This window comes from Calliopsis andreniformis, unplaced genomic scaffold (genome assembly GCF_051401765.1).
Source record: "Calliopsis andreniformis isolate RMS-2024a unplaced genomic scaffold, iyCalAndr_principal scaffold0019, whole genome shotgun sequence".
NCBI classification, from domain to species: Eukaryota; Metazoa; Arthropoda; class Insecta; order Hymenoptera; family Andrenidae; genus Calliopsis; species Calliopsis andreniformis.
Genome location: NW_027480431.1, coordinates 14430575 through 14447442, shown reverse-complemented (window position 1 = coordinate 14447442; position 16868 = coordinate 14430575). Strand labels below are relative to the sequence as shown.

The following is a 16868-nucleotide window of genomic DNA, read 5'->3' as shown; positions in this document are numbered from 1 at the left end:
GGAAAGTTAATTCGCATTTCGGTCAATGAGATTAGAATTGCAGAACGCAGCTCTCAGGGGGTCACTCTGTTTAAAACAGAGAGTAGAGAAAAAGTGGTGTCAGTAGCGAAAATTGAAGATACTGATTCCACTGAAGATAGTATTTTTGAAGTTGAAAACTCTATCTCTTCTCAACCGTAGTACAGGTTAAACAAAAAGCGTAAGTTTTTGTTGATTACTACGCAGTATATAAATTAAAATATGTACGTATGCCTATGTAAAGATCAATGGACAAAAATTGACTAAAAATAAAAAAAACCACTGGCAAACAAAGAGGATAAAAAGACACCTCCCCTCAAAGATCTTAGTAAAAATAAGAATAGGAGAGATTTTATAACATTAACTACATGCGCTATGGCGCGTATAGGAGCTGCAAGTGGACTTTGGCCACTGTTTAAGTCTATGAATCCTTCTGGTGAAGTTTTAGCAGTTTCCACAGTGGAGGAGAATTTGTCTGAAATCCAGGAAGGACGCCGAGTGAAAGTAAAGTGACAAGGTAAACCAGTATTTATTCGTAGACGCACAAAGCAAGAAATTGAGGTTGCAAGTGCTGTGAATGTAAAGAACTTGAGGGACCCTGAGTCAGATGAACAGAGAGTATGTGAAGGGAAAGATGAATGGTTAACCATGATCGGAATATGTACACATCTTGGGTGTGTACCGGTTAACCATGCTACAAAAGATGCCACTGGTTGGTTCTGTCCTTGCCAGGGTTCATATTATGACACATCAGGCCGAGTGATTGGGGGTCCTGCACCAAAAAATATGGTTGTACCTAATTATTTTTTTCCCAGTGAGGATGTTGTGGTAATTGGCAAGAAGGCTTAACGGATACAATAATCTCGTTAAAAAAACTCACAGGATCAACATCTATTAGCACTGCAATACCCGAATTCAAGTTACAATTTTTAATCCAATATTTCAGCATTTTTTGTATAGATAGACTGCGCTTATGTAACGTGCCTCTTCCCTCTCAGATAGCACATTATCGATTGAATACCTTGTGCTTCGAATGACATCATCCCACCGAAATACTGGATACTTTCTCACATGAAACGTGCATCGGATGTCATCTCACCTGGACAATAGGATACCTTTGCACACGTTCCCACCTGAACTATTAGACACCTTTGCACACGGTCCTACTGAAATCACAATCCCCTTAGTATAAATATCTCTCGGTGACGCACTCCTGAGTCAGTGATTATTTAACTTTCAATATGTTAAGAACATAAGTTCTTGTTAATAAATCAAAGCTATTCATATTCCGGTGTTACGATTATTACGGCCACCAGTCACTCTCTTTAAAAAGACGTTTCGACGAAAACTTGCCACATCGTGTTTTACGTGACACTTATTATGTATTTTTAGGAATGCCCTATACCGATACTTATTACTTAAGAAATTTATTGCTGCTGGTCATGGACCAAGAATTCCAAATTCCTTTTTGTCTGCACCTACATTTTTTTCGTGGATACAAGTAGTTGAGCTACTTAGATGACAGAGAAGAGATTTTACTATTTTATTCGCTTCTTTTTGTGTCGCAATCTGATCCTCACCACAAATTACATTTAAATAATAGCAATCGATATGGATTATATTATCGATATGGATAATACTAATCTGTTAAATCGTGGCATTTTGGCTTCGCATCTTGACTTAAGTTCAATTTCATAAAATGAGTCCCTGTTTTGATGTAGTGATGCTTTTATTATTGAATTTTCAGGATTATTGGTTTGCACTATTACCATTCCTTCTTCGTTGAACCTTCATGACCTACCTGCAACTTGGTGCAGCAATTGATACGTCTTTTCCACTGCTCTCAAATCGGAATTTTCGAGGCTCAAATCTGCATTTATTAATCCAACCAAAGTAAATTTAGGAAAATTGTGCCCCTTAGCAATTATTTGTTTGCCGATTATAATATTCACCTCTTCTTTCAGTACCAAGTCAATTACGTTACTAACCGACTTCTGGTCGCTGCTTATCATCGCAGTTTTTGCGTTTGGTATTAATTTCACCATTTCTTCAAGTAACCTTTCAATTCCTATGACGTGGACGAACAATTGATGTTCACTTTGGCAATTAGTGCATTTTTCTGGAAGTTTCAATTGATAAGAGCAATGATGGCACGAAAGAGCATTTTATTTCTTGTGATATGTAAGCCAAACAACACAATTTAAGCAGCAAATTTTATATCCATACCTTTTACAAATTGTCAGTTGTGCATACCGTCTGCGGTTTAGGAAAAGCATAATCGGCTATTTTTTCTCTATGGTTTGTTTGATGCTTTCAAAAAGATTATCGGAGATCTATTGCTTGTTGCTTCTCATATCCACTACTTTAATGAGTGGCAACTCTGCACCACTGAATCGCTTGGTTAACTTTAGTTGATTGTAATTCTCGCTTTTAACATGATGAATCGTTTCAAGCAGTGGAGTTGCTGAAGATAAAATAATCGGAATATTTTCAAATTTGGTTAAGATTATCGCCATATCTCGAGTATTATATAAAGGTCCCTGTTCTTGTTTAAAAGGTGAGTCGTGCTCTCCATCAATGATAATCAATTTTAAGTTTATATAAGGCAAAAAAAGGCGCTGACCATGCACCAATAATTATCTGCGCATTTCCACTTGCTATATTGAGCCAATTACTGTGGCGAGTTTTTGGAGTGAGCCTTGAGTGCCATTCGACTAAGTTTTTCGATACCTGACCGCGAACACGATTTACCAATTGTGAAGTTAAAACAATTTCAGGCATGAGGATTAATATTTGTGCACAGTCTATAGTTTCTACCAATTTTGCAATAGCGGATGAGTAACCTTCCGTTTTTCCAGATCCTGTCTCACCGTCAAGCAAAGTCACTCAATACTCATTCAAACTGCTTGTTATTTTATTACTAGCTATCTGCTGTTCAGGGTTCAATTGGCAACATATTTCACTTATTTCCTGCTTTTGTCCAACACAAACCAATTTATCTGTTTGGTTTACTTTTAACACTCCTCCCATTATCACTTTGGCAAGCATACAAGTAGGCATTACATTATATGGTGCAACCCACTCTGCAAATGCAATCAATTTTGGTCTACTATTTGGTAAGTCGATCTTTTGCTCAATAAATCTTAATGCTCGATCACTTTTACCACTGTTTTTCTAAACAATTCCGACTAAGCGTTTTTTGCCAAATGACTCCACCACGTAATTCCCTGACTGATGCTTCAGTATTTTCCTCAACTGCATTTGAACATAACTGGCTAATTGGAAGTGGTAATACATCAACTGTTCTTGCATAGTGATTGAGGTTAGCATTATTTTAAAAACATTTGCTTGATTTCGTGGATCGATTGGTTAAACTGATATAGCATTATACTAAATTAATTTGATTGGCAGAGTGAGTATGATTTCAAAAACTCGTAAAGAGGCGTTCAAGGTATTAGGATTGTCAGAGAGTGCAAGCATAGAAGAGATTAAGAAGGCATATCACGAGCTCGCATTGAAATGGCATCCCGACAAATGGTTCCATAAAAGCCAAGAAGAGCAAAAGACAGCAGCAGAAAAGTTTAAAGAAATATCGGTAGCTTATCAAATATCCATAGGCGAAATAACTGAAGAATTCATTAGCCAATAGCCTAATGATGATTGGATTAACAACTTAGCTGAATATTTTGAAAACTGTGAGAAGAACTTCTTAGAAAAGGCTACGGCTCACATCTAAGTAAAGGAGAGGTTGATTTATTTAAGACTCTTGATGATAAAGATCTAGCCAAGACAAAAATTTTGTTAGAAAAGGTCAAAAATATCAATTCACAAACTAGACCTTTTGATTTATGGACTGGGGAATCAATATTGCACTACATTGTAAAAAATTCCTGTAGCAATTTTGAATCGGGTTGGGTAGAGCTACTTGAAGAAGTTTTATCAAAGTATTGCGCTAACAATTCCATATCAGCTCATAATAATAGTGTCGAATTATGCTCACAACTTAACGCACAAGATGTTAATATTTTGATGGAGGGTATTGGCACCCCTTTACATATTGCATGTGATCTAGGTAATCTTGATATCATAAGTATGCTTCTAAAGCATGGAGCAGATCCTAATTCACGTAGTGTACCTGGATGTATACCATTGTATTATGCTCTAAAAGAAAGCAAAAATGATGTTGTTAAGGTACTGTTCGAAGACGGTGCTAAAATTGATGTAGATTATGTAGAAGAAAAGTTAAAATGCTACAGTGGTCTATTTTTGAGACTTCATCGATAAATTGCTGCCTATCTTCTTAATTGCGCTTTGATAGAATGTAACTTTTTTTATGGTTATTTTTAGCTGTTTTAACCTATACCAAATTGCACTTATTCCAAAGCCAAGATTTTGTTTCATTTCTGCTAGTGCGTGATCTGGGTGTTTTGTGACATAGACTAGAAGTATTTTTGGGTCTATTTTCCGAATAAAACCAGCACTTTTTACCGCTTTGATACCTTGGCCAGTAGCTTTTTTTTTAGCCGTCTATATAGTTTCTATCTCAAAAATCTCTGCAACTTCAACTTCTGACTTCCTTTTTCTACCAAAGACACTGCTTTTTCCCTTAAATCTACACTATACGCCATCGCTTTCGCTACTTTAAAGAAATATATTATACCTTTATCATTCGCTTATGAAAGTACTATAGTTAGCAGTTTGCTTTTTTCCTTCAAATCAGGGTCAAAGTTTATTATGCCTTCTATATCTTTCCCAGTTTGCTCTGATTGCTCTTTCGAAAACTCTATCTGTTTTTCTATATATTCTCTGGGTTTCCCTGTGGCATTCTGCAAGCGGCACTTGTTTGCATATCGCTTAAATTGCGCTCAATTGCTCTTAGCTCTTTTAATTGTTCTTGTTTTTGTGAACCATACACTCTTTTACCCCATCGTTCTTTTGCGATGAATTCAGCATATTTTTCCAACAGTTTTGCATCCAATTTATCGGGTTTTGCAAAGTGCTTGCAGGCTTTTGCAAATGCATATACCCGATTTGAGTGAGCTCTATGAACAGCTATGTTATACAACTTTATTATAAGTTTCTCATAACCTCCTGTTTACACATAACCTAACAAACACGTTGGGCATTTTTGACTTTATAAACTCGGACATAGCTGTCCCTACATTTTCTACACGCTGATGTTTATTGTTGATCGAGATACCAAGTGTTTCTTTTGAAACATCAATACCCATAAAAACTGTTCTAGCCATTTTTGTACCTATAAATATAATCAAATAATAATGCAAATGCTGTACACGATCGTGATTCGATCTTTTAGACACCCCTACTATTCGTACTATATGTTTTCTAGCTAGGAGTGTACTAAGATTCCACCCAATCAATCCAGTTAACAGCTTCCTCCTTATAGTCTTGCTACTTTGATTTAATATACGATCCAGGAAATGTATTAAGTTGGTAAGCATAAAAGTAGCTGTTTTATGTTAAAAGACAACATTTTGATGATTATGAAAAAGCTGGATTCAAGACTGGAATGACACCATTTGTTGTAAACTCACCTTCTCTTGAATTTCTGGTTTAACTTGTCTACCTATTTTGTCATTCTGCTGAACGGTTACATCCAAGTAGCACATCCTGTACTTTGTGGGTATACTTTTTTTGACATGTGATTATATCCTTTTTGATATAAAGGATATATACTTATGCATTATACATGGTGTCCCAAACCAAGTGCGGGAACCGGAAATAGACGATTCCTGGTGTGATTCTAAACAACATTTTCCTTAGCAAAAATATCCTCCGAAGCTTTGTTAACGAGTTATTAACGAAAAACCCCGACCAATCAGAGAGCGCGAATAGTGAGCCCTCGGCCGACCAGCGACAGGGCACAAGCTACGCGGAGCGTCTGCTATTCACCGTGCTCGATACTTGTACAAGAAACTCAAAATATATACGTCAATGCTTAATTTCTCCTAAACTATTGGATGAAAGTTATGAAAAAAATTAAGACCACGTTAACTATTGAGACATATACTATAGACTTTTTTCAGATTTTTAAATCAATTATCCAAGTTGTAAAGAATAAAAAACAAGAAGAAGGAATTTTAAAATGCCGATTTAGTAAAGTAATGCCATAGTGAAAAAAATAGAAAGCAATATTTTCGTAGTTCCTTCGGATTATACGCTATTTTACTGTGTATTAAAACATTGAAAACTGTACAATAATACTTATTTCATAATGAATGAACGAAAATTGGACGTATTAGTTGCTGTAATAGGTAAAAAGTACGGAAATATTGATTTTTATTTTTTTAATTATGACGGACCAAGGTAAAACATGTTTAGATAAATTCAGATTAATAATATGACTCTAGTAATACGAGTAATTACTATCGGTAAAACTCACTCATTCGGAGAGGAATTCACCAGCTGTTTGAACACTTGCTCCATTAGGTCGTAGTGCCGATCCTAATCATTGGGGGATGATGCCCAGGTAGTGCTGATCGCAGGTATCCTAACCACAAGAAGACACTTTGCATTTACTACACTTTGCGATCACTAACACTGATCACTTCACTAAACGAGCACCTGACCCTTTAATGACCGACAGTCGATTACTTTGAAACGTTTTGCGGCATTCTGTAAATAAAAACAAGATGTTACACAGTTCGGCGGCGAAATTACGACCGATACTGACGATTCTTTCTGAAGTCTCTTTCCTCGTGCCCTCGCATCCCTCCAGCACGACTTCTCGGGGTGTAGCTTCGTCAAAATACTCGAATTTGATTTGCTAGCTGACACCAACAAGGTTGGATCTTCCTCGGTTACTTTTTGTCATGGTTGTAACCGGTGGTCAGAGTGGATAGAAGGTAGCGCATTATTTTGCGGAAAAGTTTACTGAGGCTTCATAAAGAAACTGGGGGGTGTATGTTTCTGATGAAACCGTTCTCTATTCTCTGATGATTACGTGAAATAGGTATCTCGTAGTGCGTCACATAATTACGAAAATCATTTACTATTTTCTTTAATTTCGATCCGTTTATCAAAGAAGTGTGTAAGTTTCCTTCTCGTGCAGTATTTATGGCTGTTATGAAATTTTGTGCAGCAGCAATATAACGATTCAAAGAAATTTCAACATAACTTGCATACTGACTTAGGGTAATAGTATAATTTAGTCGATATAGTCGATAGGTCTTCATCATCTAGTTCTTCAGTATTGATTTCCGCTCCCAGATTTTTGATCTCGGCATGCATATCCAAAGCTTCGTTTATTCTGTCATTAAGGTAATGAATCCGTAGTATCGAACTGCATTCAAGTTTAAGTGGAAATTTAATACATTGCTGATAAATATCGTTTAAATTTTGATATTCATTCGGAAAGTGCTTAATAAATCTATCCGTATCTATAAATAATGTAACGTGCCAGACAGCCATTTGAAACTTAATATTATGGACTCGTTCGAAGTATAATGGTCCTTTAGCCATGCATGGTGTCATCGTAGTGACGAAAATGTAGTGGAAGTAGTAGAATAGTACCAATAGTTGATTGAGTCTCATCTTCACTCCCCTGTCTATACAAATTGATCTGAGTCTTAGATTTCATTGATAGCGGAAGGCGTATCCCTTTCCTCTGGAACTTTAGGTTTACCCACCATTGGTTGTTCCGAATGCAGTTCCAAATTTGGCAACACGCTCCTACGTCGACTTAATATTGGAGGCTCTGACGCTTCGTTATCGGAACTATCGTCAGAGGCGCTTTCTGACTGTGAAGATGTCAATGGTACCCATGATGGTTTAGGTGTAACTAATGCTGAACGTGATCTCGATATAGTTCTAGTGGCTATTGCTTCTAAATCTTCTGGTAAAGGTTGTTTAGGTTTGGATTTAGAACCTAATGGTCTACCTATCTTTGGTTTCCCTATGTTTTCTTTTTGAATTACAGAAGCATCAGATTCTACCTTAGGAGTCAGTTCATCATGCTCATCTACTGGGTACAATTTTTGTGATCTAACTTTATTCTCTTCCTCAGATGAACTGGTTAAACTAAAATCATCGGAAGAATCTATTTCATTTATGATAACTGGGTTACGCGATAAAGCATCCGCATTAGTATTTAGTTTGCCTGATTTGTGAACAAATTCGTAATCATAATCTCGTAATTCTAGACGCCAACGAATTAATCATTGTCCTGGATCTTTTATTGAATTTATCCAACGTAATGGTTCATGATCATTATCCAATCGGAATTTGCGTCCATATAAATACGGTCGAAAATGTAAAATCGCGTATAATACAGCTAAACATTCTTTTTCCATTGTAAAATAATTTTCTTCCGGTTTAGTCAAAGTTCTTGAAATATATGCTGCAGGCAAATCATGACCATTAAATTCTTGATTAAGTACAGCACCAATGGCATAATCAGAAGCATCTGTTGTCAATGTAAATAGTTTATCAAAGTTTGGATATTGTAATATAGGCCTTCTGCACAATGCTTTTCATAATTCGAGGAAACTTTTCTTCTGTTCTTTACCCCAAACAAATTTTGAATTTTTCTTTAATAGTTCAGTTAACGGTTTAGCCTTTTCTGCGAAATTCTTTATGAAACGCCTGTAATAACCTGCAAGGCCTAGAAATTGCTTAATGTTCTTCGGATTTTTAGGACAGGGAAAATTTTTTACGGCAACGATTTTCTTAGGGTCTGGCTTTACGCCATTACGTCTAATGACATGTCCTAAATAAGTTACTTCTGTTTTTAAGAATTCACACTTATCCGGTTGTAGTGTTAATTTGGCATCACCTAAGCGCGTAAGCAGACGACGGACTTTCCTCTTATGTTCTTCCAGGTTTTTAGCGTAAACTACTATGTCATCCAAATAAACAAAAATTTCGACTCCTTGTAACCCTAATAATATTAGATTCATTAGTCTTTGGAAAGTTGACGGTGCATTCTTAAGACCTTCGGGCATACGAACGTATTCGTAATGTCCGTGGGGTGTTGTAAAAGCGGTTTTATGGCTATCTCTAGGATCCATTTCAATTTGTTGAAAACCACCTGCTAAATCGAACGTTGAAAAATATTGTGCTTCTCGTAAATGACCAAGTATTTCTGTAATATTAGGTAAAGGGTATGCATCTCCTATCGTTTTCTCATTTAAATTTCGGAAATCTATTACCATTCTCCACCTTGGATTTCCTTTAGAATCTGGTTTCTTTGGGACAATCCAAAGCGGTGAATTGTATGGAGAGCTGGGTGGTTTTATTATTCCCTCTCTCAACTTTTGCAATACCTGACATTCTATTACTTCTTTATGCACGGGAGGAAATCTATATTGTCTAGTATGAATAGGTATACCGACTGCTGTGATAATACGATGTTTAATACACGGTGTTGCTTTTAGCCTATCCCCAGGTAAATAGAATTGTTCAGGAAATTCTTCAATAAGATCTATTACATCGTCTCGTTTCTCTTCGTTCAAATGATCTAAACGTAGTCGCTTAACTATCTCAGTAACTCTATCTCTTATGATTGGTGTTTTATCACGATCAAAATTTTCTTGCTCCTCCGAAAAATCATGGTATTCGAAAGGTATGATTTCTTGTGGTGAAATTTCAATTTCGACGTCCTTCTCTAAGGTGTTAATAGCGAGAACATGACGCGTGCCTCTATCATTGACAGATATTGCAGCTTCGCCAATAAACAACCCATCTATTGTTTTAATTTTCGGCAAGTAACCCTCTCCCAAGTAACAATTGATAACATCAATGGGAATTGCTTGTCTAGTACGTGCTTTTGTAAAAAAAACTCATGATTTTAAGTTTCGACGTTCAAAATTTTGATTTACCTCTTTTTCCCCAATGAGACGTAACAGTTTAATCGGATCGCTTTGTGTTACTAGTTTAGTATGAGCGAAAGAAATTTCTGCTTGTTCCTATCTAAGATAACTCTGTCCTAGTATACCATCGCAACGTAATGGAAATGAAGATTTCACAACATGAAATTTTACAGGTTGCCCTAGTAAGTTAACTGTTGTAGTACCTAACGTTTCTATTCTATCGGGAGTTATTCCAGAAATAGTAACCGATTCATGAAATTCAACGGTAGAATTTTCATCCAAAATACTTAATTTCATGATATCAATATCTGCACCAGTATCTACCAGAAAATAAGCTGAGCCTGATCTTAATTCCTTAGCTTTCAGTTTTACGAATGGTGATTCATTTAGTTCAATTGCCCCGATTTTTCTTGATTTTCCAAGAGTTTCACTGTCGTGCGACGCTCTTTTTCCCGCTGACTCGTCGTCGCGTCTTGCCGGCGAGTCTTTTCTGAGTTTAAATGCTCGAATTTTGAATCATTGAATTTGGGTTTGTTATCATTACTATACGAAGAAACAGGTCTTGATGGAGAAGGCGATCTATTCCGCGAATAGGTATTGTTTCCATGAGTTGGAATTGAATGTTCAAAATGCAAATTAGCATAGGGATAGTAAGGAGGATATGGTACAGGCGGATAAAAATATGGAGAGTAATATGGATGTGACACATTAAGTGGATATTCAGAATGTTTACAAGGTTGATATTGATGTGGAGGTTTTAAAATTCTTACTGGTAATTTTGACGTACACGGAGTTGGACTTGAAGAACGTGAACTGTCGTCATGTTGGTTTTCAATTGGATAATTTTGGTAGTTAGAATATCTCATAGGTTGAAAATGCGAAGAATTGTGATAATTCGGAGATGCTGATCGAGAATAGTTGTCGTTTTGAGAAAAACTAACTTTCTGAGGTGCGCCGCATGGAACTATTCCTTTTTTCATTCGCGTTTCTGTACGAACTGCGACTTTTACTGCTTCTTCTATAGTCGTAGGATCACGTGCTTCTACTGATCGCGCTAGTTCATCAGGTAATCCTTTAATAAATGCTTCTAACGCGCATTCTTTTAGTGGTAATAACATTTGTTCCCAATTATCTGCATAGGCATCCTCTAACGCAACCTTAGCTCCACTAATAAAGATATTTAATTTGTCATAAAAATCATTCACTGATTCTCCTCGTTTCGTTTGTGTATTTTGTATCTCATGCAGGAAAAAGGGGTAATTTCTACCAGGTGCAAATCTATCTTTCAAGTGTTTACTTAAATCGCTTATAGAATTAAACGATTTTCCATAAGTGCTATCGCGAGCAGAATCCTTTAGTTTTCCAAATATTGCCTTTAAAAACGAACTCTCCAATGCTGTAGGTACTAATGCCGCGCTGTTCTCAATATTTTGTAAGAAATCTTTCAAAGGAATATTTTTACCGTCAAAGAAAGGAATATTCATTGTACTATTTTGAATTGCCAAGCACTCTGCCATTGAAGTCATCATTGCGCTTGTTGAATTGAGTTCAACATTTGAATTAGCGGAACGATTAGGATTAGACATTGTTTTATAAATTAATTTCAAATAGTCTTAAAGGGAATTCAGAATAATTCACAAATAAATCAGAATGAGCGATACAATAAAGTAATAAAATATATAGACACAAATAATGTATATAAAATAGACACAATAGAAAAACTATAAACAATTCAAGTATAGAATACACAATAAAATTCACAAAATACATACAATATTTGATATGGCAATAATATTCACCAGTAAACGTTACCATAAGATAATATCACTGACAGAAAAGAAAACAGGAAAATCTCAATAAATTCAAGCGTCAAAGAATCCCGGAAAAACAATATGATTTTTCCTTTCCCTATCCCACTTCTGACACCAGTTCTGCTACGGCGGGCGACGTAACATAATTATTTTATATGTGAGTTCGTTGACGCTTTAATCAGGAACTGAACCTTTATTGAAATTCTCGCACCTGTGTTACCGTCTATTGGAATTCGAGGTTTGTTATGGAGAAATAAAAAAATTTAATTGCAAGTGATGTATTATAAGGAGTTCAAAATCCAATGACACTTTCTTTATACAGTATGAAGCAACAGAAACGAATCTTCAGTCAGGTAATCCAAAGTTAATAATAACTACTGAAGATTACTATTCCCCTTGATCATTATTGGACAATAAAATGAAACCCATATCGGAAGATGATTGGAAGATGATAATGACTGAAAGAACTCTCCCTGTCTACACATATTAATCGGACTTTCGTATAATTGCAACTTCCTATTTCTTTCTATAACCCTTTTTGCTCTCTCTCTCTCTCTCTCTCTCTCTCCCCCTCCCTCTGGTCGGCTGACTATCCTGTTCCAGGGACAGAAGACAGACACATATATGCACACGTTGATAAAAATAAAAATAAAAATACCAACTTGAAATAAAGGAAAAATGAATTTTAAAGGAAAAAATATATATATGTATGTAGTAATGAATGAGTTTGCAGAAACTATAAACTAGGCTTTACGTGAGCCAAAGTCTTTTGCACTATCGTACAAACTCTAGCTTAACACAACTCACGGACCCATCGACACGCACCTCGCGATTATTCATCAAAGAGTGTCGCAGCTTCGCGCGTCCGGAAGCGTCCAGAGTTGGACCGCTCCGATTAAGGCGTAACCGCATTGTTCTCTCTCATCAGCTAATGAGAGTAATATCTTCGGCACTCGATGATCCGTGATTGGTCAAGTCAAATCACATCCAAGACAAAGAAGTGTGCGCTACTATGCGTCCATCTCCCTCCCGGGCTCCCAGACTCCCACACAGTGCTCCTTCATATGTTCATTACACATACATATATGTTCGGTTTTAGCTCAATGCACATATACCACTTCGTTCACTCTCATACACCTGATTATAATTTTATACTTAATTTTTGTTGCAATAAACCTTGATGGTTCGCAATTTTATTACGTATACTGAATAATCTACGAAAGAGAGGCACTATCAACATCGCATCGTTGAGAGAGTCCCTCCTTACATTTTCGGTGCATTTATAATAGCATTTGTAACATTTCCGAATTGTATTGGTTCGATCATTCACACGAAAGTACTATAATTTAACAGACTGAACTGATTGATACGTTACAATAATTTAATGACGCAAATTTTCCGTTCGCTCATGAAGGTTCTCACGGCGGTACGCGCTATCGCGCCACGTAGTCACCATAGGAATTCGTAAACGATTTTACCGCATACTACGACGAGAGTTTAGGCTATGGACCACATCGGCAACCATCATTTCAAAGAAGAAGAGGTTTACAATTTGATATCTACATCCTGTACGTTTGATAAATCTATTGCGCACGTGTTCAACTAGGAAAACTCCACAATGCAATGCATTGTTGAAGCACGCTGCTCCATATTTTGATGAAAAATTTGTTAAAACCTGATCGGAACGTAACAATTGGCAACGTTTTGTCGGGGTCGAAATAATCACGATTTTTGTGGATGTACTTGGCACAAATTTTTACACTGACAGTGTTTTTGTTGAGATTTAATTACTTTTTAAGAAGTTTACCCCCTCTTTCTAGTCTAACTAATGTGCTAATACGTGTGTGCTAATATATGTACATATAAATTTGTCGCTACTACTTACTTATATAGGTATTTAATGCGATCATAATTCTATTTAATAATTTTTGATATATTATCTCATGATAAATTTCATAGTACCATATTTATTACAACGCTGTTAAAATATGTAACTCTTCTACTTCGAACATCTCTCCAAGAAGAATATATAAGCGTTCTTGGCACACTAGGCCATTTTTCTTCAGTTACAAGACCATCGTTAATATGTAACCAAGTGGAAATCCCGACTCTTAACATACACGTATAATGACCCTCACGTGCATCGTTTCCATGATAAAACACAGCACTTACAACTTTATAAGGTTTTTCGTTTATATGTATTTTGGTAGATCAGAATCTTTATTGTCGAATAGCAACATCTGAACGACCAATACATCTCTAGATGAAATTATTTCCACTTTTTACTATTCTTTGAGATTTTTTGCAACTATAACATTCACCATAAAATTTACACCAACTTGAAAATTCTTTTTCAAGCAATTTTAGTAAAGTTGAATTTGTTTTGTTAATACAAGAAGTTACAGGAAGCTGAATTATGCAATTATATTGCAAAGTGACGTCACTACAGCCGCAAATTTTACAGAGGACAGTTACGAACATCTCATGCTACACCTTACTTTTAAGGTATTTCAACTTAATACATAAAGGCACAAAAAATTCAAAAGCATCTTGCTGTACATTTCAAGAAAATTTTCTTCTGACGAAATATCTTACATTCCTAGTATCTGAACTGTTATTTATCGCAAAATAAGAAGTAGCCAATTCACTCAACGGATCGGAACCACGTACCCGCCATAACAATGTCCTTATCAATACACATCGTAACATGCATTGCACTCTCGCACTTGCGAAGCAAGACACTTTATCCAAATTCAAAAATCCACGTACATTCCACTTCATACCATTATCAATGTTCTTTTCATCAGATCCTTCTTGCACACGCAATATCGCATCACTCCTAGCCCACGTAAGATCCACAACTTTGGATTTTCGTTTTTTCGTAACCTTCAGAATCGGTGAATTAGGTTTGCAATTTCGTCTCATTCGATTACACTCCAGAATTGCTGGTTCACTGGCTTTTACAGCGTGATGATCGAAATTAATCGGATGAAGACCATTCAACGACGTAACGCGAGAAAGTGCAACATAAACCTGTCCGCAACTAAAAACGCTGTTTCCAACATCCACAACAGCATTGTCAAGACTAAGCCCTTGACTAAGCTCTTATGAATAGTAATTCCATAACTGCGCGATACGGGAAACTGTTTTCGAAATATAAAAGCCGTATCTATTAGTTCAAATTTCACGGTAATCCCTTCGATCATGCATTCGGATCTCGAAGGTAGAGTAATTTTTATCGACTCAACCTTATTCATATTGTCAATAGATCTGGAAACAGAAGACACTGTTTCGAGCCGAGGGCTAGATAGTCTGACCGAGGGTTAGGGTTTTGGAATATTGTTATTGTTCCGTGGAAGAACCAGCGAGTAACTTTGCACTTGCCAGGGGCCACGGGACGTGGACAAACCAGTGCGCAATGGCCAACACCGGGAGCCACTTGTAGGTTATGAAAGGGACCTTCGCAAGAATTGCGAAGACGTTAGCATAGCCTTGTAACTTTTAAATTTATAGTATATCTCGAGCGGTAAAGATATATTATTTGTGTTATCGTTACGCGTTGGCTTCTTATTGGATTTAGAAAAGGTTTTGATTGAACTAAGTCCAATTTAACGAACCTTATAAAAATGTATTTTTATTACACGTTTAAGTTGACTCGAAGGAATACAATTGTCGATGAGTTCAACGTGTCGCGGAACTAAGTCCTCTCTCTCTAGATTACGCACAGAGGTATGCGGGGGACGCGTCGTTAAGACTACGTTACAGTGAATATACTTGACGTACTGTACTCTATGATTCTGCTCGAAGGAGAACTAATGCTCGATCTTGCTTCCAGTCTAAGCTGCGTACTAAACTCGAACTGGATTACGAATAAGCCCGCTAGACCGAATTTCTTGGCCTTTTTATAGTCAAAAATCTATGGGAATAATGGTGGGGACTCAGTTGCACCGCAGAGTTTCGAGAAAAGTTGAACGATATTAGTTTCAAAGAAATCTATTAATTGGGTGCAACGGAAATGCCTATCAGCCCTTACATGATGACTTCCAGGGAAAGTCAAAAGTCAACGGAAGGAGCTTTAAATCGAACCTTTTCATAGTTACTTTACGTAACTTGTCAGGACTCGTAACAATATACAGGGTGTTAAAAAAGGACCACTCAATATTTATATGGTATATAGGATATATTGTACTGAGTAAAAAAGCTTTAGTAAACGTAGGTCGAAAGGCCAACCGTTTCTGAGATATAAACATTTTTGTTAGTTATTATCATAATTGACTTACTACCGAATTTTCGATGTTTACGGAAGATTTTCCACGTGTCCACCTTCCATTTCTACACACGTTTGGCATCTTCGTTTTACAGAGTTGCGAACTCTCTCGAAAATTCCACATTTCTGTCGAATTGTTTGACAAGCATAGTGGATTCGATTACATAATCCTTCTAAATCATCTTTCGGCGAGCAATACACTAGGCTTTCTAATATCTCCATAAAAAGAAGTCCAATGGGTTTAAATCGGGGGATCGAGGAGGCCATGCAACTGGTCCACCACGTCCAATCCACTTTTGACCGACTTTTGACCATTTTTAAGTGGTCTCTCACATTACGCACAAAATGAAGTGGGGCCCGTCATGCATGTACCACATCGATAATCTTTCTGCCAAAGGCATTTCGTCCAAATACTGAGGTAATGTATTCACCAAGAAGTTGAAATAAGCAGCAACTGAAGGCTGATTTGGGAGTATTACAGGGCGAATAAGGCGATCTCTCACAATGTCCATCCAAACATTTAACGAGGAACGGTGTTGGTGATTTGATTGAATAAATGCATGAGGATTCTCTTCCGTCCATACTTGATTATTATGGAAATTTGTAATTGCATTTCGCGTAAATGCAGCTTCATCAGTAAATAAAATACGAGATACGAAATTCGGATTCACAGAACATTTTGTGAGTAGCCACTGTGAAAATTCTGTTCTTGCCTGATAGTCCGGTAGAGTGAGGGCTTGTACCCGTTGGGTATGGTATGGATAGAGTAACTGCTCATGATGCGTCCTCCAGACCAGAGTAGTACCGATTCCTGTGGCATCGGATATCCTTCTTACGTTGTTTTCGGGATTTTCTTCTACAAACCATAAAATACGATTCTCCGTATTGGGTATCGATACAGATCTAGGTCTGCCAGAGTTTCGATGGCAAGGTGTAAGTGAC

The 16868-nt window shown here is 36.8% G+C and overlaps 1 protein-coding gene across 1 annotated transcript; it reads left to right on the top strand.

The window, feature by feature from the left end:
* Positions 1-3267: 3267 nt before the first annotated feature.
* LOC143186613 (chaperone protein DnaJ-like) lies at positions 3268-3690 on the top strand. The gene is made up of 2 exons (XM_076390290.1): positions 3268-3340; positions 3430-3690. Exon 2 carries the CDS (start codon positions 3437-3439, stop codon positions 3665-3667), a length of 231 nt encoding a protein of 76 aa, XP_076246405.1. The 5' UTR covers positions 3268-3340; positions 3430-3436; the 3' UTR covers positions 3668-3690.
* The last annotated feature ends 13178 nt before the right edge of the window (positions 3691-16868 follow it).